The sequence below is a fragment of the Delphinus delphis genome, chromosome 9, assembly GCF_949987515.2.
Source record: "Delphinus delphis chromosome 9, mDelDel1.2, whole genome shotgun sequence".
NCBI classification, from domain to species: Eukaryota; Metazoa; Chordata; class Mammalia; order Artiodactyla; family Delphinidae; genus Delphinus; species Delphinus delphis.
Window position 1 is genome coordinate 100,298,220 of NC_082691.1, and position 27,173 is coordinate 100,325,392.

The 27,173-nt window shown below is 50.1% G+C and overlaps 1 protein-coding gene across 2 annotated transcripts; it reads right to left on the reverse strand.

The window, feature by feature from the left end:
* ZNF777 (zinc finger protein 777) lies at nt 1-26,307 on the reverse strand. 2 transcript variants are annotated; one of them, XM_069541037.1, is made up of 6 exons: nt 25,813-26,307; nt 20,295-20,402; nt 19,811-19,937; nt 17,607-17,720; nt 4,594-4,845; nt 1-1,448 (listed from the first exon to the last, which is right to left on the reverse strand). In XM_069541037.1, the coding sequence occupies exons 1-6, from the start codon at nt 25,927-25,929 to the stop codon at nt 292-294; spliced, it is 1,875 nt and encodes a 624-aa protein (XP_069397138.1). In that variant the 5' UTR covers nt 25,930-26,307; the 3' UTR covers nt 1-291. The 2 variants fall into 2 exon arrangements, with proteins under 2 accessions (XP_069397138.1, XP_059877052.1); XM_060021069.1 differs by lacking the exon at nt 20,295-20,402 and adding an exon at nt 20,957-21,817.
* Between the last annotated feature and the right edge of the window lie 866 nt (nt 26,308-27,173).

Sequence of the window (27,173 nt, forward strand, 5' to 3'; positions counted from 1 at the left end):
CTAAGTGACCCCGCCCCGCCCCTCCGAGTGGCCGGCGGCCAAATCACGCCCCCCGTGCTGATTGGTTTCATCCATTTTATTGTCAAGGAAATTAACAGCCCGAAGGGGTTCCCCAGGTCCGCGCTCCTCCCCTGGGGCCCCGGGGAAACGCGGCAGCCAGCGACCTGGTCTCACTACCCCGCGTCCTTGGGAGGAGGGGCGAAGGGAGAGGGGGGCTCACAGCAAAGGGGCTCAGAGGCGCCCCGTCCCCGCCCGCCGGGCTCGGGCGGGGCGACGGGGCGGCCCGCGCGCTCACTCGCCCGTGTGGGTCCGCAGGTGGTACTTGAGCGACTGCTTGTAGCGGAAGCACTTGGCGCAGTGCGTGCAGGGGTAGGGCCGCTCGCCGGTGTGCGCGCGCTGGTGCTCCAGCAGGTGGTGCTTCTGCGTGAAGCGCTTGCCGCACTCGGCGCAGTGGTAGGGCCGCTCGCCCGTGTGGATGCGCCGGTGCTCCAGCAGGTGGTGCTTGCGGATGAAGCTCTTGCCGCACTCGGGGCAGGCGTGCGGCCGCTCGCGCGAGTGCACGCGGCAGTGGTTGGTGAGCTTGGACTTCTCGCTGAAGCTCTTCTCGCACTCGGGGCACTTGAAGGGCCGCTCGCCCGTGTGAGTCCGCTGGTGGCGCAGCAGGTGCGACGGGCGGCTGAAGCTCTTGCCGCACAGGCTGCAGATGAAGGAGACCTCGTGCTTGCCCGCGTGCACGCGCTGGTGGATGACCAGGCTGATGTGCAGGCGGAAGCTCTTCTTGCACTCGGGGCACGTGTAGGGCCGCTCGCCCGTGTGCGTGATCTGGTGCTTGGTGAGGCTGGACTTGTGGCTGAAGCTGCTGTCGCACTCGGGACACTTGTAGGGCTTGGGGCCGCCGCCGCCGCTGCCCGAGCTGGGCGACTTGGGGCGCGGCTTGAGCGCGTGCTTGGGGGCGAAGCCGGGCCCGCGCTCGGGCGAGGCGTAGCCGCCGCGGACGCGGTGGATGCGCTGGTGCAGCGTGAGCTGCTGCTTGTGCCGGAAGCTGACCTCGCACTCGGCGCACTCGTACGGCCCCTCCTTGATGTGGTTGCGCTGGTGGATGACGAGGTTGATCTTCAGCCGGAAGCTCTTACCGCACTCCATGCACGTGAAGGGCCGCTCGCCGCGGCGGTTCCGCTGCTGCTGGCTGGCCGCGCCCCGGTTCTCGCCCGGGTGCCGCTCGCCGTGCGACGGGGGCGCCAGCCTCTTCACCGCCGGGTTCCCCAGCTGCAGCGGCGGGGGGCTCTCCTCGCCCTCGGGGGACAGCTCCCCGGGCAGGGGCGGCGGGTACATGCCGGCCTCGTACCTCCCGGACAGCTGCCCGAGGGGCTGCAGGCGCTGCGGCAGCTCGTCCTCGTCGTCCTCATCGTCTTCGTCGTCCTGCTCCTCCGTCTTGATCACGATGCCCTCTGCTCCGGGGACGCGCGGCGGGGGGAGAGAGAGACAAGATGCCGTTAGGTGTTGCCTGACGCCCCTAACCCGGAGGAGGTAAGCCCCGCTTCGCCCTCGCCCGCGGCACTGCCTGGGCATCGTCCACCCCACGGCCTGCTTTCGGGAAAACGCAGCTCCCCGCTCCTGCGGCCCAGGGAAGCCGGGCCGGCCGCGGCGCCTGGCTCAGGAAGGAGCCCAGGCCTAAAATGGGCCAGTCGGAGACCTGCCTTGGAATTTCATGCAGAGGAAGCAGGGACGATGGCATCCTCGTGGTGGGACGCGGGCGCTGCGTGTGCCCATCGCCCGACGCCGCTGGCGGGCAGGGACTGGCAGGAAAGAAGGCACGTAGACGCAGAACCCTCTGGAGAGGCAGCGGGTCCAGGGCGCCTGAGGTTGGCATACTGGAGGACCTACCAGCTCTCCAAGCCGATAAACACCCCTTTCTTACTTAAGCCACTTGAGGATTGGCTTTCTACCGGCAGAGTCAAAAGGGTCTTGACTCATCAAGTTCCCGACCTCGTCCCCCTCTGTGGTCTCGCCTCCCTGAACTCTGCTCAGCCTCGCTGGTCTCCTTTCCTGGACGCACCTGGAGAGTTCTCCTCAGGTGTCTTTACTGACCCTCCTCCGTGTCTCCAAATCGTGCCCATTACTTAACACCCTGCTCCAATCCTGTCTCCTCCTGAAAACATTGCTTGACCATCCCGACCTGCATCCCTCAGGCCCCCCTGAGCTGCTAGCACGTGCGGGGTGCCTCCCCGAGACTTAAGAACCCCGCCTTCTGATGGGGCACCTCACCTGCACAGGTGGATGACTCACCTGCACAGACTCTACCAGCCCTGACCCTGAAGCTGGGGTGGGGGGTTTCCTCTGCCTTTGCCACAAGCTCAGGTGCGCAATGCCCCACACGTGGTGAGTGTTCCGCGAACACCCCAAATGGTGGATGTCCTCCTCCGCCGCCGGCCCTCCACCCTCTCGCCTGGCCCTTTAGGACCTAAGATGCTGGCTGTTCTACAGGGTCCCTGGAGAAGTCCGAGAGAAAAGGAGAGGCCTCCAGCACCTATTTGAATTTTCTCAGGTGCCTTGAACTCACCTGGCCCTCCCTAAACACTTAATTGGGGAGCTCTATTTTTAGTTGTCGACTTTGTGTGACATGAGAAAGTCATTCACTTTTGAGTCCACCTGTGAGATGGAAAATGCAATACTGTAATAGTCTGCATCTGCAGAATTCTCAAAAGCAAACAAATGAGAACTTTTTCAAAGCACCTCACACCTATGCTCTCTCATGTTCACAATATCTTATGGCAGACGTCAAGCAAGAATTATCCCCATTTCACAGACTTGGGGCATCCGAGCTTGGCACTATCAAGTAATGTCTCCAAATAAATAAAGTCAGACCTTTTCAGAGCTTGCAATTTAAGGACCAGCTAGTCTGTCCCCTCAACTGATAAGGAAACTGAAGCTGGCAGTGTTCGTGACCTGGCCAAGGTCTTCAAGTTTGTCAGTGACCGCTAGGCCACAGCACTTCCAGCTACTCCTCTGAACCCAGTTAAGTGGCAGTGTTAAAATCAGAACACAGGTGTGCCAAGTCCCAGCTCAGGCCTCCCGTCGTAAGACAATGCTGCCTCGGTCCTGTCAGGACTCTCAGCAGGAAGTGACCCAGAACATCCCTGGAACACGATGCTTAAAAGATCAGGAAGGAGGAAGCAGCGTCAGAGGTTGGTAACTCATTGCCCTGGTGTTTAGCCTGAAAATAGGGTTGTTTATGAAAGGCAGAGGGGGAAGTATGGGCCTTGGAAGATTTAAACTCTCCTTGAGTTTCCAAGTTGTTTTTTCTTAATGAAATAAGAATGAAACAGTTGGCCCTAAAATTCAGGTCTCGAAATCCCACAAAAAGCTTACAGTATTACTAAATGGTACTAACAGAATTAATGGGAGTGTTCAAAGGGCAATCTGGAATTGCTCTTATGAAGCTCCCATTCAACGAATTCTCACAACTTGCCTTGTGTCTTTCACTATTCTCTAATGAAAGACAACATGGTATATTAAGATTTCTCGAATATCATGCAATTATTTAAATATAAGCAGTTAGGTACACATCTTTTGACCAAGAACAATGTCCATATTTTATGTGCAAAAAAGCAAACTGCAAGGGTTAAAATAAAATGAAAAAAAAATTTTTAAATCATCAAAATAATACTTTTAAAAACCTAAATAAAATGGATGTGGATACATTTCTAAGTATAAATAATATAGTAACTGATATGATGGCTAATGACTCTTTTGCACATAAACATACAAAAACCAAAACCCAAGTGGGTTCTACCAAATTTTCAAGGAGCACGCAGAATTCCTATCTTACACACTATTTTTAGGATACAGAAAAAAGGAGCAAAAGCTTCCCAGTTCCTTTGATAAGTCTAGTATAATCTTAATGATGATTCCCGAAAAGTTCAGGTTCACTTCATTTATGAATATAGTTGTAAAATTCCTGAATAAAATAGCGGCTAAGTCTAGTAGTGTATTTAAAAAAATACACCACAGTGATCAGACAGGGCTTTTCTCAGGCCTGCGAGGATGGTTTAGCATCAGAAAACTGACCACAAAAGATGTCCTGGCCGTGCTGCTGCAAGGCCGCTTCCTCACTGTTTCCTTGTCCTCCCAGGGAGCAAGGATGTGCAGAATGGTGACCCTGAGGCCTTGCGATTAAACAAAAATGATGCCTAGATTCTACCAGAGAAAGCAGCCTCGGCCATTTACAAAGATGTGCTCTTCAAGGGTGGAAATCTTCAAGCCAGTTGAGGCTTCCAGTGTGACAAGGGAATGACCAAGGACACGTCAGGAGATGGAAGTTCTAGCATTGCCACTAGTGTGGGACCTTCTCTGCCTGTAGAGGGAGGGGGCCGGAGAGATGATCTCCGCCAGCCCCTGATGTCCTCATCTGACCTGGTCTTTGGCTGTTAACACCCTCTTTCCTTGCCGGGAGACGGATGCTTTTAAATGCCGAGGCAGGGAAGCTGTACCTAAGGCCATGCTCGGCTCTGTCACACCTGCTGAGCCCTCAGTGTCACAGTACCTCTCTAAAGGAGACCACAGCTTCCCCACAGGCACCAGCCCCCCACTCACCCGCGCAGTTTCTCTGCTGTGCCAGCATCTGCTTGAGCTCACTGAACTCGCCTGAGCTCTCCGTGGACGCCTCCAGCGGGTTTTCCGGCTCCTGCATGTCCAGGTCCGGCTGCTCGCCGCACGGGTCCCCCAGCTCCGAGTCCTGGAAGCCATGCTCCTCCACCTGGCCCATCAGGGGCTCCGGCGTCTCCAGACTCTCAGAGCCCTCGTCGTTGGTCTGCACCTCGATCTTAATCACGATGCCGTCGTGAGCTGAGAAGGTGGGGGCGGGGTGGGGGGAGGGCAAAAGAATCCAGAACATGTTCATTCCACCTGCCCAGGGTTTTGGGGCCCTAGAATTTATATTTCCAAAATTCTTATTTTAGAGACCCTGAAGAAATATCCTGGGTTGGCAGTGAGTAGGCACGGACACTGCGTAGCCTTGAATATGAACTGCAGTCAAGTTAAAAGAGACGCAGGTTTGTTTCCATGACCCCCTATAATTTTAAAATAAGGCTTTCTTTTAGAAAGAGATCCTAATTCCCTTTCCCAGGTTAGGTCAGCCAAAGGCAACAGTTTCTCTGTCTCCCCCTCAACCAGGCTAATAAAGAAAAGGCTAATCGTCTGGTCTCCCCGCACACCTTTTCAACACTTCCCCACCAGGTGTCCTACAGATCAGAGGCCCCCAGCCCCTTCCTGGCCCCCGTTTACAGGCATAAGAGGGGCTGCGGGGTTCGTTTTGCGTTAAACAGCATCTGATTACACACATGGCCCTGACATTTTTTTTTTAATCTGCCTGTACATCTGTAGGTTAATTTCAAATGTCGTTACACACATAGGCATCACTTTCAATAAACAGGATTCTAGCGCACATTTTTGTTCTTTAGTGCAGGATTTTTTCCCCTTTTAACTTGCCTCACTCCCCACTCGACAGGTGCGACCTTCCCAGGTAATCCCCGTAACTGCCCTCACACTTTTCTCTATGCTTATGTAGTGATTTATCACAGCACGTTTACATCTATGTTTTTCCTTTCTGGCCATTACAGGTTTAAAAAAAATAAAACTGCCTCATACATAATCCTCTGTTGCTTTTCTCACCCAAATATCGTGTAGAAATCCCCTCACACCGATTTCTGTAGGCTAACGCGTTCCTTTTCAAAGCTGCGTGCATTCCATGGTGAGGATAATACAGCAACGTGCTCCACCATTTCCTCATTGACAACATTCACTTTCCGCTGCCAGGCTTTTGCCATGAACAACACTGCCATAAACATGTGTTTATATCTCTAACCATAAAATAGTGCTTTTATTTTTATGAGAGTCCCAGGAGTGGGACTGCAGGGTAAAAAATTTAAAATATTTTAGATTTTGACAGGTGTCATCAGACTGCTTTTCCACAGGCTGTGACTATTCACATTTCTACCAGCCCTTTTCCCCACGTGCCTGCTGGCAAGACACCACTGCTCTTTTTAATATTCCTCAGTCTGATGGGTATAAAGTGATAACTTACTGATACTTTAATTCTACTTCCCTGACGAGGGTAATTTGAATATCATTTCTTTTATTTATTGGCCTTTTAGAGTTGATTCTATGTGAACTCTGTTCTGTCAATTGGTCAGAGTCCTTTGATTCCTGTATTAAAGATAACCCATTTTCTCTTACTGGCATTTCAAATATTTCCCCCAAATCTATCATTTGTCTCTGTGTTACCTCTTATCATATAACTTTCCTAAAGTTTTCATCTTGTCAAATATGTCCCTCTTTCTTACGGCTCCTGGGTTTTCTTAGTTAAGAGGGTCTCCTCTGGTCCTAGATGGTTCATCTGATCTCCTAGATTTTATTCCCAGGTTTTCTTTTTTACATTTAGCTCTTTATTCCACCTGAAATTTCTTTTTGTCTTGTGTATAGTGTGAGGTAGGGGTCAACTTTATTTTCTCGCATATGGGCAGAGCTGTGCTAGCATAAAGCCCCTTAAAGGTTGAAACTCGCTGTTAATTAAGGAAATTATAAACATATATGCATGAACATATTCATTCATCCTTTGAATGTTTATTCAATAGCTATTTATTGAGCACCACCTATGTGCCACGCATGTTCTAATGGTGGGACACATCAGTGAACAAAACATAGCTCCCCGCTCTCCTACATCTCACATAAGGCAGTAAACATAGTTAATAAATTATATATATATATTATTTATTATATATAATAAATTATATGGTATGTTAGAAGGTGATTAAGTGCTGTGGAAAAAGGAAAAGGCACCAGGAACCCAGTGAACGAAGCCCCTCACTGTCCTTCACCGTATCCACTTGTCCCGCCCACACTAAAGTGAACCACGTTGCCCAGAAAGCAGACCGCCCAGTCATGCTAGCAACTGATGCCACATGACCTAAAGCTGGGTTCTTTCGGATGCTTGGCAGTCCTTTAATTCCTCTCTGATCAGCCAAGTAATCGATTCCCAACAGCTGGGGAGCGGACCGCATACAAAGCAGCCCTACTGTCCCAGGTTGCACTCCGCACAGCCTCCCACGCAGACCGTGCCTACCTTCCCTCCAAGTTGACTCTCCAAAGACATCTTCATCCTATTCTCTGTCTTACAAAAAACATAAAGTCATCCACACTCAGGTCCTGGGCCTCCTCCTGCTCCAGCTCGACGTCATCCCCCTGCATCCCCTTCCTCCCGTGTCCCTCCTCCGGCCTCCTCTCTTCTGGGCTCTGCACGACATCCGCAACTATGACTCCAGCGTCGGAAAGATACCTTCCCTGACTTCACAACTCCTGAAGGTATTTTGCTTGCCTCCTCCCTAAGATAAGTTTTTAAAGCCATGTACCCGTTTGCACCTTTTTGAATAAATAGACAAAATGCTTCAATCACTGCTAAGGATGTAATTTCTGGAGTACTGTAAATATTGATATTTTAAAATAAACTCTTCCATTGCCATTTAATGTTGCCAATGGAATCTAAGAACCCTAGCAATTTAAAACCCACCATTATTCACTTAAAAAATACACGAACAAGTTCTTCTTTGATACTTGGAGTTTTAAGATCATCCCTTTTCACCATGGACTTCTATTTCCATTCCCACTTTACCCACAGAATTTTAGCCTAACAGACCATATTTATGCTTAGGTGCCTTCCTAATCAGCTCATCTACTGCACAGAAATGCGTATGTAAATGGAAAGATTAATTTTGCTTTCACTTCCAATAACCACAGGGTTCTAAGTGTTACTTGTCTGCCTGGCTTAAGTCATCCTTAGTTATTATTATTGTGGAATGAAAAATAATTATTCAAGATAGGAAACAAAAAACCTGTAGGAAATGTATCTCTTACAAGGATGCATGGGGACTTTTCCCCCGATTAGTTCATTTATCTGAGAATGAATATTCTTATTGCTGGAGTGAGACAGCGTTCAGAATAAAATCTGCTCCTATCTTTCATTTTTATAAATATAACCATTGGAAGAGCTCATTTACATAGATCTGTAGCTGGGCTGGTGGGAGCTTTGTTACGGAATCATCACTCCATTCTCTGAACTTCTGAATTATAAATACTGCAAAAGCACATGGTTAACATATCATCAAAAATTGTTTTTAATGACCTATTAGCTGACAACTTAATTAGGTTCTCTTTCAATTTTGTCGAAAGCTAAGTATTCCAAACGATCTAACTTCCAAGAGGATTCGCCGCCATCCAGGCCCCAGAGCCACCAATGTACTTCTGGTTCTGTCCCCCAACATTCTGGCTTGTCTCTTTGTTTCGTGAGCCAGAGGCCTTTTTATACATCAGAGAAACACTCCATAGTAAGGCAGGATGGGCAGGAGGTGCCTCTTCTTTTGTTCTCAGTGGTAGGAGACATGGGACATGGGACCAACACTAGAGGGGCCGCAGGTGTCGAGCACCCTCACTGACACGCTTTATGAAGGACAACAGATGGGCAGAGACTTGGAAGCTGAACCCGCAAAGCCCTCTGTGTTGTGCCTTCTTGGAAAGTCTCTTGTACCCCGGCGAATGGGTACTGCAGCCTGAAGACCACTGCCTTCCCATCCTGACCTCTCCTCAAGACCCCCACTCCACCAGACGTCCCAGGCCGCTCCTAGCCCATCGTAAGCGTGCTCTTCTCTGACCCCCCAAGCACTCGCCTGCCCCTCTCTATGGCATCTAATTCTTTTGCCCTTGAAATGGGCATCGGTTACACCTTTTCGTGCCTCTCCCCCGCTTGTTACACAGCAGGGAAACCAGTGTTTCCCACCAAAAAGGTCTCTCTGCCCCAAACAACTTCTGACAACCAGAATGCATTCATAAGCAGTAATCTGTTCTCCCATTAAAAAAATTAATCAAAGACACGTACATTGTGGGAATATAGTTTATGACCAAAGGTAGCACTTCAAACCAGTGGGAAAAGGTTTAGGCAAATGAAGTGGAGACAGCTGGCTTCCTGACTAGAAGGAAAAAACCAAAAAAACCATCTTCACATATCTCACCTCAAAATAAATTACGGATGAATCAAAACTTTAGACATAAATAACGAAATCATACTAGCATTAGAGAAAAGCACAGCTTTTTCCCCTCTCTCCTTCCTTCCTTCCTTTCTTTCTTTCGTTTCTTTTTTTCTAAACAGCATTGAGCTGAGGAACAGGCTACCCTGAGACCCTCTGGGACTTCAGAGATTCCTTCTGGAAGCTGTCTGGTCAGTCACACCAAACATATTAAATGTGCACAACACATATCAACTATAATCTTTTGGTGTAAATTTTTTGGAAAAAATTTTTTGTAGCTTTGCCTTGACACTGTTTGGTGATAAGAAACATTTAATTTGTGATAGGTTGTTAATCTCTGTAATCAAATTTCTTCATAAGAACTCTTCTGAGATGGGAAAAATCTCTCCTACAAATTGTTTTCAAACGTATTAAATGTTTGTGGACACTAAATTTAATAATTAATGAAGCCGGTATAATGTTATATTGGGAGACACAGTTAAACATTTAATTATTTACATTTTGTAATTTTCTGGAGCAAAAAATATCTTATTTCAGCTTTCAAATATTTTTATAGATTTTTGAAAAGCTCATAGGTCTATGGCCTGTGATCATAATGTTTACTGAATAAAAGAGGCCAAGTAAGTATTTCTACACTTGGTATGAAGCCCACCCACCATAAAGAAAATTTCTGGTAAATCTGAATACATAGGAACTTAAAATTAATAAATCGGAACACAAAAATTTTAAACAGCTACATCACAGATACACACAAAGGTAAACCATAAATTTGGAAACATATTTGCATACGTAAGACAGACTACAGCTAATATCCTTAATATTTAAAAAGCTTTTATAAATCAATAATAAAAAGATGAATAATCCAAAAGAACAATGGGCAAAGGATAATTCATAAATAAGACATACTGGTGACCAACAAATACGTTAAGATATGCTCAACATCACTCTTACAGAGGGCGTGAAAACATCAAAATATTGTCTTTTCTACCCATCACTCCAGCAAATAATAAAAAGATAATACCACCTATTGGCATGGGTGTGGGGAAACAGGTTTTCTCATGTATAGATGAGGGTGTGTAAAGTGGCACAATCGTTTTGAAGGACATTTGCTCATATCTATTAAAGTTTTAAATGGGTATATCCTTTGACCCAGAAAGTCTACTTCTAAATAAGTTTCAGACGAGTACATGAAGATTTACTTATAAAGGATGTTTAATGAAGCACTGAAACTTGTGAAGACTCTAAATGCATATCAACGGGAGTTTGTTTAAAGTATGATATCAATATACAGAATACTACAGTCTGCTACTTAAAAAAGAGACTTACATGTTGACATGTAAAGATGTCAAAGATATTTTTGGAAAAAGCAAGTTCTAAACAATGTACTTCTATATTGTTTGAAGAAATTTTTTTAACAATGAGAAAGTATTATATAATTAAGGCTGTGTGTGTGTGTGTGTGTGTGTGTGTGTGTGTGTGTGCGCGTGCGTGTGTGTGACTATACGCACATAAATTGGAAGGAATAAGCTGTTGACTCTTCTCTCTCTCTCTTTTTTTTTTTTTTTGGCTACACCGTGCAGCCTGTGGGATCTTAGTTCCCCGACCAGGGATTGAACCGGGCCCTGGGCAGTGAAAGCGTGGAGTCCTAACTACTGGACCGCCAGGGAAGCCCCGATCTGTTGATTCTTAAGGGAGAATTATATGGGACTTTCACTTTCTCTGCATTTTTTCTTTTTGAATTACACTGACGCAACTTCAGAGTTTCATTGGAAAGTAAAAACCAGCGTGGCCACATTAACTTTCTCCACCAGCTCAAAGCACAGAAATGATGGCTGCCATGGGCTTTCCAACATTTTCATGGCTACACTTTCTGTTAGATTTTTTTAAACCTCGGTATATTAATTTTTAAAATCTTCTTTAAAAAGTTATATGTACACATAGGCCAGAGGGATGAAGGGTTCTTCAAACCTCATTTTTAAGAAGCTCCCCTCCACCCCCCAACCTGCTCCCCAGAGGCAATCACTTTCAATTCTTCTAGCTGATTCTTTTGTCACTTATATTCATAACTCTACATAACATAATGGCATTGCTACTCCTTGAGTTTTCAATTTTAAGCATAATCTACTGACTTCCAAGAGCTGGAGGTAAGGACCACCTCTTCCCCAACCATCCACATCTCTTCCAAATCCCTGATTTTTCCCAGCCTGTAATTCTGGTTGAATTAATGTTGGGTGTTTACATGATTGGATTATGTAAGTGCTATTTAAAATTGAACAATGTAGGGCTTCCCTGGTGGCGCAGTGGTTGGGAGTCCGCCTGCCGGTGCGGGGGACGCGGGCTCGTGCCCCGGTCCGGGAGGATTCCGCACGCCGTGGAGCGGCTGGGCCCGTGGGCCATGGCCGCTGGGCCTGCGTGTCCGGAGCCTGTGCTCCACGGCGGGAGAGGCCGCAGCAGTGGGAGGCCCGCGTACCGCAAAAAAAAAAAAAAAAAAATTGAACCATGTAGCATACTATAAGTACTCTTCTATGCCTGTAAACCTATTTGCTTCCCCTGGAGCTAGTTTTCTTTTCTTTTGCTTAGCTTACTATTAATTACCACTAAGTCAGCTCCAGTGTCTCCCCCCACCCTGCTCTATAACTCTCCTCTCAGAACATCCAAACATAATGGGGATTCCTCGGTTTTACCTACTTGAAGAAAAATTTTCTGGAACCTCTAGTATGCTCCAGTGTGGACTGGTGCCTCCAGATCCACAGCTGTCTTTTGGGGATCCCCTTAGGCAGCACCCCAGGGATTCCTTCCCCTCTTGTGCTGGAGCTCCTTATACCTCTTTCTTGGTTTACTTCCTCATTTGGCCAAGTACCTGCCGCAGCTTGAGAAAGGGCGCATGGCAGACCGTGAACATCTCAGTATCTCGATTTCACTCTCATATTTAATTAGATTAGTCTGTCTAGATAGCAAATTCTAGAATGTTAGAAAATATTTTCCAATTTTAAAATTTAAAGAATTTTAAAGGAATTATCCTACGGTCTTGTAGCTTCCAATACTGTTGAAAAGTCCAATGCCATTCTAATTCTTGTTCCTTTGTATGAACCTGGTCTTTCTCCCAGAAGTTTGTCAGATCTCCTGGGTCCTCAGTTGCGCTGAAATTTCTTGCTGAAGTATTTAAGGCTGGATCAATTTTCATCCACTGTTCTGGACAGGTGGCGGGCTCTTCGATCTGGAAAGCTGTCTTTAAGCGCTGGGAATTTTTCCTGAAGTCTTTCATCTCTAATTCCCTTCTCCCTGTTTTTGCTATTTTTTATCCCGATATTTCTACTATCTGGACATTAGACTTCCATCCTTTACTTTTCTTATTGTCTCCCTATTTTCTTTTTTGTCTTTTTGCTCTATTTTCTGGGCTGTGTATTCAACTTTATTTTCTAACAGTGCTACTGAGTTTTTAATTTGCATTATTATATTTTTAATTTCTAAGAGTTCCTTTCTATTTTTTTTTAGATAAGCATTATACTTTTGTCATGGATACATTCACTTCTTTTATCTCTCTAAGGAATATGAAAAAATGTATATTTTAAATGTATAACTATATATAAGTATTTAAACATATTTCCCCCCCCCCCCCCCCGTATGGTCTCTGTTTCCTTGAAATTTATTTTTTCTGCTTTTTGTCTCCTTTGTCTCTGTATATTAGAGGCTCTTCCCAAATGCCTTGTGGTTCTTGGTTGTCCATTTATATTAAAAGTTGAATAGTCAGAAGAGAATTGCAAGTTTGGTGCATTCAGGTAGGGCTCGGTTTCCCAGCAGGATTGTTTAGCTAGATCATCTCCCTGGGAAATCTCCTGGGCTGGCCCCAAGCATCTCCAGATAAGACTCTTCCAATATCCTGCCCTGAGGGTTTAATCTTGGATGTGAGCATCATTTTGGGATTCAGGTTAGGGAAGAAGGCTAGAGATCTCAACATCTCAGTCAAGCTTCACTCATTCCCTTGTTTTCAACATGGCACCCACCCCAATCACGCCTGGTGTCCACGTCCAGAAACCCTGTTGTTCACCATCTCCAGAGAATAAGCCTTGGTCACCTACCACGGTCGGGTGAGGCAATGGAGGGAAATGGCAGTGTTTAAAGGCCTCTTAAGATGTTTGACCAATGTTCTGTTTTTAGCCTCACCTTTACCCCCATTTCCAAAGACACCTGGAACCTCTGGTACTGCTAGTTCCCGAGTCTTGAGCAGGGATGGGGGTGGAGTGCAAACTGGGTTTCTTCCCTAACACCAATTTTGGATTCTGCTTTCTCAATCAGCGATCACCCAGCCATCTGCTCTCAGCCTTCCAAAACTTAGCTGCCGTTGTCTCCTTGTCCGTTCCTTTTAAAAAAAGTCCCTTCGCTCTCGTTTTAGAAGGACTTGGGGAGGTGGAAGTAAACACACGGTCAATCTGCCACCTTTAACTTGGAGTCTTTCTTCATGCGTTGTTTTTTAAAAAACTTATTTTTACTGAATAAGAAGTAATATACTCTCACTTCTTAGGGATCTTAGTTCCCCGACCAGGGATCGAACCCGGGCCCTCGGCAGTGAAAGTGCGGAGTCCTAACTGCTGGACTGCCAGGGAAGTCCCTACATTATCCACTTCTATACCATTAACTTCCCGTATCAACTGGCTCATTCCTGTCAACATGTCAAACAGGCTTCGGCAATCCCCATCTTAAGCAAACAAGAGTCCCCACGCTGCCCGGCCCGCCAGCGTTTCTCTTCCCCACCCACAGCTACACTGGAACAATCTCCACTTCCTCGCCTCCCATCCACTCCTCAACCCACTCACAGGCTTCCACCTCAGTCATGCCGCCAACGTTTCTCTTTCTTGCTAAGGTCACTGATGCTGCCAATCTGCAAATCCAATGGACACTTCGCGCAGTCTTTGCCTAACTAAACCACACTGCAGAATTCAACTCTGTTACCCACGCTCCCTCCTTCCGGAAACACTCTTCTCTTGAAATACCCAACAATGCACCACCCTGATTTCTTGCTACCTTTCTGGCCACTCCTGTTTCCTTTGCTTCTTCTGGTTCCTCCTCCTTTTTCCAAATCCTACAGCAGTGGTTTTCAACCCTGGCTGCACATGAGAATCATCTTGGAAGCTTAAAAACAAACAAAACTAACACCTGGGCTCCACCCAGACCCAGATATTCCAACTCTCCAAATCTACTCTAACAGTCAGGGCTCCAAGCCAAGGGCACAGGCTGTGCTCTTGCTCTTCTCCCATCCAGGCTGGGAAAGCTGATCCCGTCCACGCTACCAAGGCCCACACGTCTGTCACTAGCTCAGGGCTCTTCTGTGAGCTCCAGCCTCCTTTGTTCAGCTGCTTTCTCAACACCACCTCCTGGACATGTCCTGGGACCTCACACCTAACGCGTTCCTGTCGTTTCTCTGGGTTGGAACCTCTTGTCGTCCCCCACCTACCCTCTCACTCACGTCACGACCTGGACTCATCCGTGGGACCCCCTCTCCTCATATTCGACATCCGCCAGCCACCGACGCCAAAATACACCTCGCAAATACCCATGGTGCTCCCTGGGCTATGCCAGGCCTCCTACCTGGGCTACAAAGAGAGCCCCCTCGCTTCCAGTCTTTCCTCCCTCTGAGGAGTTCTCTTCCGAGTAACGGGAACTCCCACTTGTGCTTCCACTAAAAATCCCACCTCCTCCAAGGCCTTTGCTGAGCACCTGGTCCCAGTAAGGCCTCTGCTGCTGTGTGTCCCAGAGCCCTGGATGCCTGTCTCCACAACACTATCACAGTGGCTGGCTGTATTTTTACATATGTGGGGTGTTTAGTTTGTTAACATCAGTCTCTTGACATAGTACCTGGTACAAAAAATATTAGATGAACTTAATAATAAACATACAAGTGAAAATATGGTGTAAAAACTCTTCACGTGTGATTTTAGTGGCTGTATAACCGTCTATCATAATGTAATATAATATTTGTACATCTTAATCCATATTTTTGGATTCTTTTCTAGGCTATAGACTCTCAGAAAGGAAATTATTAGGTTAAGTAAATGAACATTTTAAATATTTAAAACATATTCGAAGACCAGAAAATATCAAATTGCTCTTTAAAAAGACTGAAACTATGTACACTGTATGAGAACTTGGATTTCAGCCATGGCTTCTGGCTTGTTTGTTTTATTCTGCTAATTTGTTAGGTGACAATGGTCCCTGGCTTCCCCAGGCCTCCTGTTCGCCCTTAAAGAGCCATGAATGGGAGCCCCAGCTTGGAGGATTTTGAGAGCTGGGTCGCTATCTGAGTCACCTTCAGGTCTCCTTGCCCTTAGGGACCCCAACCATAAATACTAGTTTACTGAATGCATTTACTCAGCCAGTTCCCAAAACTGTCATGTTTGGTGTACTTGGAACCATGAAAATTCTCAATTGGTATCACCCTTTGGGTCTGGCCCAGGGCTGGCCTTGTGGCCACTCTTCTAAGGGGGAGGACACACGAATGACAGGTGACCACTGGCTCTGATAACTGCAGACTCACAGGACAACCCTGCTACTCCGAGGCCAGGGCCTTGCACACACACAGAAGTGCGAGTTTACAGCTGGCCCATGGGGCAGTGGTTCTCAGTCCTCGCCTGTCCTCCCTCCAGTCAGGCTCCTAGTGGCTGAGACGGTTAGTGGAACAAATGGCACATTCCAGCCACACAAGGCAGCCTCTGTGAGGCCGCCGCTGCCCACAGAAGCTCCGGCCTTAGACGCGCCTGTGCCAGAACGAACCCCGCCTGGGGCCGAGGGGGTTGGAGTTATTTGCTCTCAATTCTGGCCCCACTTTGTGGGAGGCCCACCTGTGATGAGAGTGTGAACAAGCAGACAGAGGAAGGGGTCCACGTTCCCATCCCAGCCCTTCTAAGAAGATGCTACAAAAGCAGTACCCGGACCACAAAACCCCACGGGGACATCGGATGGGTTCTAGGATTTTTACCACAAACCACCCCTCCCCTTTCTCATTCTTTGCCTCCTAAGCCCTCTTTCTGATTTCTTCTCCTTTGAATCTCTCCGTTCCCACTGACACCTGTTTTTGGATGCGGCCACTCAAACCTTTCACATACACACTTGTTTTCCTCCAAACAAAAGATCACTCTGCCCCGTGCCACACCCTGTCCCACGACACCCACTCTCACCTCATCTACTTTTTTTTTTTTTTTTTGCGGTATGCAGGCCCCTCACTGTTGTGGCCTCTCCCGTTGCGGAGCACAGGCTCCGGACGTGCAGGCCCAGGGGCCATGGCTCACGGGCCCAGCCGCTCCATGGCACGTGGGATCCTCCCGGACCGGGGCATGAACCCGTGTCCCCTGCATCAGCAGGCGGACTGTCAGCCACTGCACCACCGGGGAAGCCCCTCACCTCATCTACTTTTAAATCCATCTTTTTTGTCTTCCAGAATGAATTCAGGATCTGCCTCTTCCCTCCACTTCAATCTCCAGACAAATCTCTAGAGAGTGATGATGGCTTAGGGTTTCTCTGAAACACGCCAGCACTTATTTTTCCTCAGGGTCCTGCCTCTTCTGGAAGTTACCTCTGCTCTCACTCCATGGGGCCGACATGCCTGCATGTGATTCTGGACCTCCTCCTGGTGCCAGAGTCGATGATATTACTTCATACAAGACCTGGCTGTTGGCCCCAGTGAGTTCTCCTGCTAGATTATCCTCCTTTTTCAAAAGACAGGATCACCCATGACATCTGGCTACAAAGGACAAGGATCTCCTCCCACGGAAGACCTTCAAGGGAAGTGATGCAAGGCCAAGGGCAATTCCAAAGAACGAACCACACCCCGAAAGCACTGCCGTGCAAGTGTGAGGGCTGCTGAGCGGCCGCTGGGGAAGGGACGGCTCCCCACGCAGACGGACACAGCAGCTGGCGTGTCCTGGGCCACTGGAACCTGCCGGTCAGCATGCCAAGCCCTGGCTATCAGTCCCAGTTTTATTTCACGGATGAGAAAGCGGGCCTCCAAAAGGCCGAGTAATAAAAACCACAGGGCGAGGACGCAGAGAAGCCAGGGTTCAAGCACCGGCAGCCCGACGCTGGCGTCTGCACCCGAGCCCGCGGCCAGGCCGGCCTGCGCTTCTCCACCGCCTCACCTCACTGCCTCGTCTGGACCCCGCCCCACACACTGAAGGATGCTTCGGGTAAAGTCCGTGTCTGTCCCTGTCCTTCCACGCACCGGCCACAGGACCAGGGACGTGGCCCTCCTCTGGGAGCTCGAGGCTCACCCGCACCAGCATCCCGACAAGGGAACGCCTTTCTGCCAGTTTTGGTTCTGTTTCCCGCAAAGAGTGAGGTGACGCTCGGTCGCGTCAAAAGCTCCCCGAGACAATGACCGCAACGGCATTCCTAGCTCAGCCGCTAGGGCCACTGGCGATCAAGGAGGCCCCAGGCAGGTCCCAGCACCTGCAGGCTTCCCTGAGGCACTCAGCCTGCTAACACAGCCCTCCGGGGCCCACGGTGGGTTGTAACAGCCCGTGCCGCCTGGCAGCCACTCACCGGCACTGGGGTCCGCAGGTGCCTCGCCTTCTTCTGAGTCCTCTTGCTCCTGCATGGCTGGCCTCTCCCCGCGCTCCATCTGAGACATGAGGTCTGGTTTGGAAATTGCATAGTCTGCGCAGGAGGAAGCAAAGAAGATATCCTATGGGATGAGTTCGCATTGGATGCTACAAAGATGTCACCTGTGTGAGTGGGACATCGGGAGCAGTTGCCCTACCCAAGGCCGGCAATGCTGCAGAAGGAAGCGCCAAGTTTCCAGCCCTTCTCCTCGGTGCACACAGAGTGGGTGTGCGCACGCGTGTGTGTGCATGTGTGTGTGTGTTAACTGCGCCCTGGGTCCTCCCAGCGGCACCAGCTCTGGGGCACCACTTGCCCACTGATGGAAACTGGTCATCTGTGGCTCACAGGTGGCCAATGCCAGCTCAGGTTTTCATGACAAAGGGAGAAGATATTTGAAATTTTATAAATTAAAAAACTGATCTTGATAAAATATAGAAGCCATGAAACAAAACACTGATAGGTTTTTTTTTTTACATTACAAAAAGTTAAAGTTCTTTGGAAATAAATTTAAAAGATAAAGAAACTTGGAGAAAATAGTATCACACACACACATTTGTAAAAAATAAGGCAAAGGATTAATGTCCGTAATTATATATAAAGAGCCTCTACAGTTAGTAAAATAAAAAATCAAAGATATGAATGGGTAATTCGTAGAAAATATGCAAATGGCCAATAAACATATTAAAAGATGCACAAGCTCCCTGATCATCAAAGGGATACACGTTACAAGAATGCGGCATCATTTTTCACCATCAGAAAAGACGAATCTTTACAATAGGAGAACCTCAGTTCCGGCCCGGGTGTGGAGATGGCGTTGTCACACTCTGTTACGTGAACATACACAGCCCTGGGTAGGGCCCGTGGAAGTGCCCGTGACATTGTAAACGACACCCTCTTTCCTCCGCAAACCCACCTCCTGGAAGGCATCCCACTGAAATACTCGCGGAAGAGCACAGATAGAGATGCTGATTGCAACCCTCTGTGGCAGTGAGAAGAGGGACTCAGGCTGCTGCGCGTCGATAGTTCTATATCAACAGCCCGACGGTTCAGCGGGAACACTGCACTGTCTTTCGAGCAGGCCTCCGCGCTGACATGGAAAGCTGTCTCTGACTACTGTTAGGTAAAATAAGTGAAGGATCCTATTTGTGCAAACCACAAACCGCGTGTGCACGCGTGCAGCAAAATGATGAGAAACAATATCGGCCCAAGGGTTCACGGTGGTTACCTCTGGGGAGCGGTGCTGGCTGGGGGTGGGGATTGCTCTTGCTCTTTGTTTTACAAATCTAAATTGTTCCATTTTCACAATTATGTATATACTTTAAAAAGAACAGAAAAAAATAAGAAGTTACCCCATGGAGAGGTATATATGTATAAAACTAACAATTCCAGCAAGGATCAGATTTTCTATACAGCAGCTTATTTAATGTTTTTCTAATTTTTTTTGTGCCCAAAAAGTTCCCCATATCGGAGAAAAGGAAACATATAAGACTAAAGCCTATTTTCCCAGGTCCTCATCCTCAAATACTCCCATTAGCGAAAACAAGACTCCACCGACTGTGGGGTATGAGAGATCCCAGTGAAATCGCGACTCCCTGGCAGGGACCTAGGACGACCGTTTACTCCCCAGGTCATACCTCGTCTCTGCACGAGCGGGATGAGAACCTGGGGGACGTAAGCTCTCAATCGACGACAGTGTTCAGCCACCTAGGCGGTCTATCAGGAGGGCTGACACCTGTCCTAGCTCCCACACGGGCAAGGTGTGAGGATTAAATGTCATTCTCATAAAGCACCTCACACTGTGCTTAATAATAGTTTGCTGGACAAACTAATTTCAAGATATATATATATATATATATATGTGTATGTATGTATATATGTGTATATAGGGGCCATGGGGAAAATAATATAAAGGTGAGAGACTGCTGACGTCTGAGTCTGTCCCCTGGCCCCCGCGGGTAGAGGGGGGGGTCTCTGCTTACGAGCTGTGCTGATCTGTGCTGTGCTGAGGTATGTGGGTATATGGGTGTCTGCTCTCATTTGCTGTTCTCTCGAAAATTGTCTCTGGGAGTTCAGAGCTCCCGGGACTCCTAAGGAACCTCCAGCTAGCAGGCGGGAAGCCGCGGGCAGCGAAGCCGTCTCCTTACCCATGGAAACCAGAGACTCGTAGTTGCCCCGCATCACGTTCTTGTACAGCTCCTTCTGCCACTCGGACAGGTTCCCCCACTCCTGCTCCGAGAAATGGACGGCCACGTCGTCAAACGTCACAGGGACCTGAAACCACACAACAAGCTCCACACAACAGCTCGGACCAACAGGAAGGCATCACGGGCCCTCAGCCGCCAGATCTGAAGGTTGCCAATGGCTCTGGCCCCCTGGGCCTGTTTCAAAACTCTTAGGACTGGAGTGGGAAAGGCCCAGAGGCCGAGCTGTGGGTTTTCACCAAGGACCTCTCTAGAAACCAGGAGGCTTCAGCCACTGTCCTGGCCCGAGAAAGTCGGGGCCCCGTGATGTCTGGTCCTTTCCCTCTCTAACAGGACAGTCCTTACTGCTGTAAAGTGTGGACCAGCAGCAATGGCACCACTGGGGAATGCTAGAAATGCAGGCTCCCAGGCCCCACTCGAGACTCACTAATTCAGATTCAGCCTTTAGTAAGATCCCCAGGTGATTCCTGTACACAATACAATCTGCAGAGTGCTGGCCTAGGCAACACGGTCCACGCGTTTTCCCTCCATGAGGCTGTGAAAAGGGGCCGTGGCATAAAAGAACAGGAAGAAAACCAGTTCACGTTTAAGTGCTTTCCTCTGGGAAACAATACAAAAATCTAACCATCCTCTGTTTCTTTAGGATACCTCTGGAAATCATATTTTTACTGGCGTTAACGTGATTTATGAGTTTACTGATAAAAATGCTGAGCAGGACACCGCCCTGTAACATTTCACCACGTCCTCCCTCCACCTCCACGGGGAACCACACAGGTTCACACTTGTCCACAGCTCGACCACTTGGCCTTCAATTTGCCTTTTATCCTCAGACATCACAGACTGAACGCCTTCTACACTGACAGCCCCCATCACTAGGTCGTCTCTCTAATCTATAGCCTATGCTTTTATCAACAGGAGAAATCATTTGGTTTTGCTGCGTCCTGTTCTCAGCAATGTGAAGTTGGTGACTAGGTATCATCATACTGTTTTCCTTCTTAACCACGGCTTTCCCTTTCTTTGATATTAAATTCCTAAAACACATTCCAGTCCCGGTCACTCCTCGGGAAGCCCCGGTTGGGATAAAGTTACCTTGGGAACTTCTCCATTGCTGCCCGGGGGCAGCCGTAGAATCCAGAAGTTTCTGTTCTTCAGCAGGTTCTCCATGTTCTCCAGCCGCCTCTGCAGCAGCCCGTACTCCTGCAGCAGGGTCCCCAGCACCACCCATTTGCTCTCCAGGTGGTTTGCAAACTCCACGGCCGTCTTCTCACAGTCGGCTATCTTTTTCTCATTTGTCCCAGTCCTGCCCTCCAGGGTCAGGAGCCGCATGGCTTGGGCCTCCAGTTTCCTCTCCACCGCTTGGACGGCAGCCCACACGGCCAAGCGGGTGATCTCCGCCGTTGGGAGTGGTGTGTCCTTCTGGGCCGCAGAAGAGATCTGGAAGGGGGTGTCCTTTTGGGAAACCGGGCTCTGGAGCAGGGGGTCCATGTCAGTCTCGGGAACTGTGGGGGAAAGGGTCAAGGGGTCTCTCTCGGGAACTTCGGGGGAGTGGAGTGGGGCTTCTTGATGATGGGTGGAGTGGGAGAGAAGCGAGATCTCTGGTTCAGCAGCAGCTGGGGGTAGATACGGGGCCTCTTCTTGGGAAGTCAGGGGGCCCTGGATCTGAGTCTCTTGCTCGGAAGCGGCAGGATACAGGAGTGAGGGTCCCTTCTGGAGCACATGCGGCATTCGGCCAGAAGTCTGTTGCTTGGGAGCGCTGGGAGTCTGGGGTAGGGAGCCTTGCCGGGGAATGGCGGGAGACAGAGAAGGAACTTCTTTGGGGGGAAGAACGTGGGATTGGAACAGAGTTTCTCGAGGGAGTCCAGCAGGGGCCTGACGCGGGGTTTCCTCTTGCACAACGTTGGGGAATGACAGAGGTGAGGAGCGTTGGGTCTCCATGTCCAGCTGCTGGACCTGTGTTCCAGAAAGAAAGGACAGGACTGAAGGCCAGAGTCTCCAGCTGGCAAATAAATCCCCCAAAATAAGCACCTACATTAAAAGGGCTCCAGGCTTCGCAGCAATAAGATATGTTCCATGGACATGAATCTCTTCTTGAGACCCTAGCATTGATCTACACATCAATGACAACTGCTAATAACAACAAATAAAAGATGGTTATGCCACCTTCTGCTTCTACAGAGCCATCTCCTTTTTCACAACATACACTGCACAGGTGTCATCTCGTGAGTAGTGGTGTGGAGAGGAGAAAGGATACTGGCCTTGAATCAGAACACTTGGCGTTCAGTCCTGTCTACACCAATGCTGCCCGGGTTGCCCTGGCCCAATTATTCAACTCCTCTGTTCTCAGCGACCTCAGCCACCAAATAAGGGTCATTAACACCTGACCCAGCTGCTGCCTCACTGAGTTCTTCGAGCATTGAGCGTTACATAGAATAAAACTTTGAAAAACAATAGAGCAGAATTTTGTCAATGCCAGGCTAGCCTAAGACTGCCAGCAAGCTGGGGCTGGTTCTGTCAAGGCACTTACCCCGAAGGTGAGCTTGACATCCAGTCCCACCGCTTCTACTTGTATTATCAGGCAGTCGTGGTACCCATGCTCTTTCCCTCACTTTGTCCAACAGCGATGACACACAAGTACCTTAAGCTTCCCAGACTCCTTGATAAAATCTGCACTGTTGACTTAATAACATTTCTCAAAGGGTTGATATGGTAGAGGTTTGCCTTTGAGGCACGCTCAGTGGACCCAGCCCCTGCTGGAGAGGCTGAACGGGCTACCGTGCATTCAGGCTGGCTCCTGCTACACACAGAGAAGACAGACAGACAGACACTGAGACAGGTGTGGGAGTGGCCATTCAGACTCTCCTGAGGGAGCCAAGGTTCCCGGGGCTGATGGTCCCTGGCGGGTAGGTGGACCCTGGCCATCCGGAGTCCTCCCCATGGCTCATGAGCTGGGGAAAGAGGAGGAAAGGAGGCCTGGAAGGACCAGAAGCAAAGTTGAAGTCAACCAGTTCTGAGAGCTGTGTCAAGGTTGGTGGGGACCAGAACCAGAATAAAGACCGAGTCCTTCAATTACTTGAAGGGGGTTTCAATTATTCACACTCTCCCCATTCCCCACCTTGCCATGTCCATGTTCAGGGAGTGCTTGTGTCATCAAAGAAGTGAAGCCAAGGTCTTCTGAGTGACCAGCTCTGGATCTGTCTATCCAGAATGTCAGCATGTTTACTGGAACTGAACGGAGTTTCTTCCATATCAATGTTTGTCCATTCCCTCATACCCTTCCTTCGCTCAATCTGCTGAATGGCCGATTACTGTGTGCCATACAGAAGTGGGCTTTAAAGTAACTGAAATGTCCCTTTTCTTCGTTTGAAAATTAGCATATTCCTGGTGTCCACTCTGAAATACAGTACGTGCCCAACAAATGTCTACTGGACGAATAGTATAAATGACCGGGTTACAAAGAAATTATTAGAGTTAATAATGAAGTGCCTTGCGTCATCTATCAAAGACTCATCTAAACCTATTTATACCTTCTGTTGCTTTCTTTCTTTCATTTGTTCATTCATTCACTTATGTGTAGCTTAACTGAGACAGCATCACGCTTTTAAGACAAGGATGGAAGATTTAAGGCCTTGTTCAGGCAAAAGGTTTTTGAGATGGTACGACCCAATAGCTTTGCAGGGAACCAGATGTGAGGGCTAATTAGTCAGCCCTGACAACTCTCTGGCATTTATGCGCCATGAACTGTGTTTTAAAGGATTATCTAATTTACTCTCCACAAAACCCTATAAACAGGGACCACTAGAATTCTTATCCACACTTAGCACAGGAAGTTGTGGAGGCTTGGAGAGGCCAAGTAACTGGCCCAACGTCACACAGCAGTCTGGCTCCAGAGCCTGGGCTTCCGCCTACACTGTAGGTCGCCTCTAGGCCTCATCTGTCAGATGAGACAGCTGGTCAGTATGTGTTCTGAATCCTCTTTACCTCTAAGATTCGGAGGCTTGGAGATTAAACAAAGACCTGTGGGAAGGTCCTGCCCATAGACGTTTCCATCTAATGCTGGGGTCAGGGACCCCTTTGAAAAAGCTGATGAAAACTATGGATTCTCCCCCTCAAAAAACACACATGGGCACATACGCCAAATCCTGCGAGCACTTTCAAGGGAATCACAGAGCCCTGAAACTGAAGGCTTGTCGACAACTAAGCCACCTCTCAACTCTTCACAGGCGAGGGCAAGGCTGGACGACCTCTGGGATAGGAGCCTCAGACACAGGGAAAGTGACGAGCATAATGCAACACAACAGGCACATGTATGGCCCTGTCCTCACAGGGGGATTAGGGTATTTGCCTACAACTAGTAGGAGGAAGGGGAAATCCCCAGGGGCCAAGTTAGTCCCCCTGAGTAATACAGGGGCTTAACTGAAACAGTGAAGAGAAGCTTCAGGACAGTAAATTAAGCCATTAGCGCAAGACATCTTTGCTAACTAGTCTACTCAGAGCTCAAAGGAAAATACCAGTTCTTTGCTCTCTATTATTAGACCGTCTCTGTCCATTTCTGGATTTGGAGGACTGTAGAGCAATGAGGGGCCACAGGAGCACATCCCCTCCGCCACCCCCAAATAAAAGCCCCTTGCTGTAATTTCACCAGTCCCAGTAAACCTGTGGCTTGATACCACCCTAAGCAGAAAGAAATGGCCAAAGAGAGGAATGGAGCTGTAAATATAAAATGTGAGATTAACAAGCCTGCATTCGCAAACTCTTGGGGGCAGGGGGAGAATTCTTCTGGTTCTCATGTCACAGGATTTAACCCACCTTCCCTACCCCATGTATCCTAAGAGGATGGAGTCTCCAGGATTCATTCATTGGCAGAAAAATACATAATCACACCTGACTTATAAAGAAAGCCCTGCCACTGTCTTGTGTGACCCAGTGTGGTTCACCCAGAATTATATACCTACCATTCAAGGGTCCTGGAGATCTAAGCATTTAAAAATCATTTTATTTTATTTTCCCAAGAGTTTTATTATTCATATTATCATTATCATTCTTATTATTATGATCATTTTTTGTAAGACCTGAGAGGCTCTTTAGAAAGTCCTATATCCCGACCCCTTCCTGCACACAACAGGAAACTGAGGCTCAGGGCACTGCCCCCCATGCAGCAATCCTCCTCACAACACGGCTACTGCATCTCAAAGAGCAGGTCTGAGGGGAGACTTTGAGACTGATTTTTAAGAATGGTCCACTGAAGAGGCAAACCAGCCCCCAAGCCCTTAGTAGCTTGCTCCCCAGACCCCATCCGTCTGGACACCCAGAATTCAACCGGGTCCCCCGGACGCAGAGACTGGAGGCCGAGGCGCCCGAGCCCGAGGGTCACCTGCTCCTCACACCGGGGACGCTCGGCTGGGCGCTGCCCAGCCTCCCAAACGGCCGTCACCTCCCCCCCGACGGGCCGCGTCGCCCGCGCGCCGGCCCCGGCCCCCACCCCAGGGGAGGCCGCCGCCAGGGCCGCCCCCTCCCCGTCCAGGCCCGCGGCCCGGAGGCAGGCATTTTTGCGGACGCGGGCGCCGAGCCATGGTTGACTCGCTACGTGACCTTGGGGCAGGCAGGGCCGGTCGCCGCCAGGTGTCCGTGCCTCAGTGTCTCCGTTCTGCGAAATGGGGAGAGCCGCGTCAGCGCCGCGCTCCGGCCGCGAGAGTCTCGGCGGGGCCGAGCTCTGCGGAAAACGTGCGGCGACAACCCCGACGGACGCAGCGCCGGCTCCGCAGAGAACGAGGCGCGCCGCCCGGGTGCCCGCCTCCGGGCCCGCGTGCGTGCCAGGCCACAAGCGTCCCCTCAGCCGCGCCCGGACGGCGGACGGCTCCCCGCGCGTAGCCCCCGCCCCCACCTAGCAGGGGCGCGCGAGACCTCCGGTTCCCCCGCCCCCACGTCGCGGCGTTTCCGTCCCTTACCGAGACCCCAGGCCGGGCCGCCGAGCCCGGGACGCGCAGGCCGTCCCCAGGGCCCCGAGTCCGCGCGTCCGTGCGCGCGCGGGCCGCCCTCACCGGAGCCGGGGCCGCCTCGGCCATGGCCCTGTGCTGTCCGGCCCGGGCCGGAGTCGCCGCCGCCGCCGCCGCGCGGCCCCACGCAGGCCGGCCCCTGGGCTCTCCGCAGGCGGCGCCGGCCCGGCCCGGCCTTCCCCGCCCGGGCTCTCGCGGCCGTCGGGCCCGGCCTGCGCGGGGCGGGCGGGGACGGAGCGGCCGAGCCCGGCGGCGGCGTCGGAGCGGGTCGCGCGGCGGTGCGGGCGGGCCGGCGGGCTGCGCCCCGGCCGCGAGCTGGGCCCCGGCCCTCAGCACCGGCCCCTCTGCGGCCGCGGCTGCGACCCCGGCTCCGGCCCCGGCCCCGGCTGCGAGCTGCGCTGCCGTCCCGGCGCCTCTTCAGCAGGGGAGCTGCACAGCAGCTGCCATGTTGATACAAACTGCATCCTGGGAGGCATGTCCCTCTCAGGCCGTTTAAAGAGAAACACTCCGAGGCTCGTCGGAGGCTGCAGGAACCCAGACAGCTCCATCTACAGCCGGTAGGAGCGAACAGTGTCGAGCGAGCAGCCAGGCGGCGACGGACACGCCCTGAGCCCCGGGCCAGCCCGTCGTGCCGCCCGGGCCGAACCGCTCGGGCCTCCCACCCCCCGGGGCCCCCGGCCTCTCACCTGGGGTCCTCGCCTCCTCGGGCACCCTAGGGCGAGACCCGGAGGCAGGAGAATGGAGGAGAAATAACAGCGCGCGGCCGAGGCGACGTGCTGGGGTCTGGAGGCGGCTTGATTGGCTCCGACAGCCTTCCAACCGCCGGATCCTCCCGCTCCTCTCAAACCCAGAACCCGGGTCGTTCCCTTTCAAAACCTGCGCTCACAAAGGGATCTAAAAAACCCGTCACACTAAAGAAAGCCCGGAGTTCATGTGACCGGCTCCGTGCAGCCCCGGTTCCAGGGGAGCAAGGGGGTTGGGTGCTTTTGTGAAACGCCCGAGTGTTGTTTTCGACCTGAAAGGACAGAATGCCGAGAATCAGAGAGAGAGCTGGGGCTGGAGGGGGCAGACCCGGCGTCTGGGAGGAAACTGAGGCCGGGGGCGGGGTGGGGGGGCAAGTGACTTGTTTACCCCAAGTTGCTCCTTCGGTCCCTTGTAGGAATGCTCTTTCTAACCAGCAGAGCGATCCCAAAAGGAATGGGAGAGCCTGGAGCTGGCGACTCCCTTTCCTGGACGGGTTCACTTATACACATTTTTAGGGAGTACGTACAAGGTGGCGTGAACGGGTAATGACCTGAAAAAGAAAGTATAAG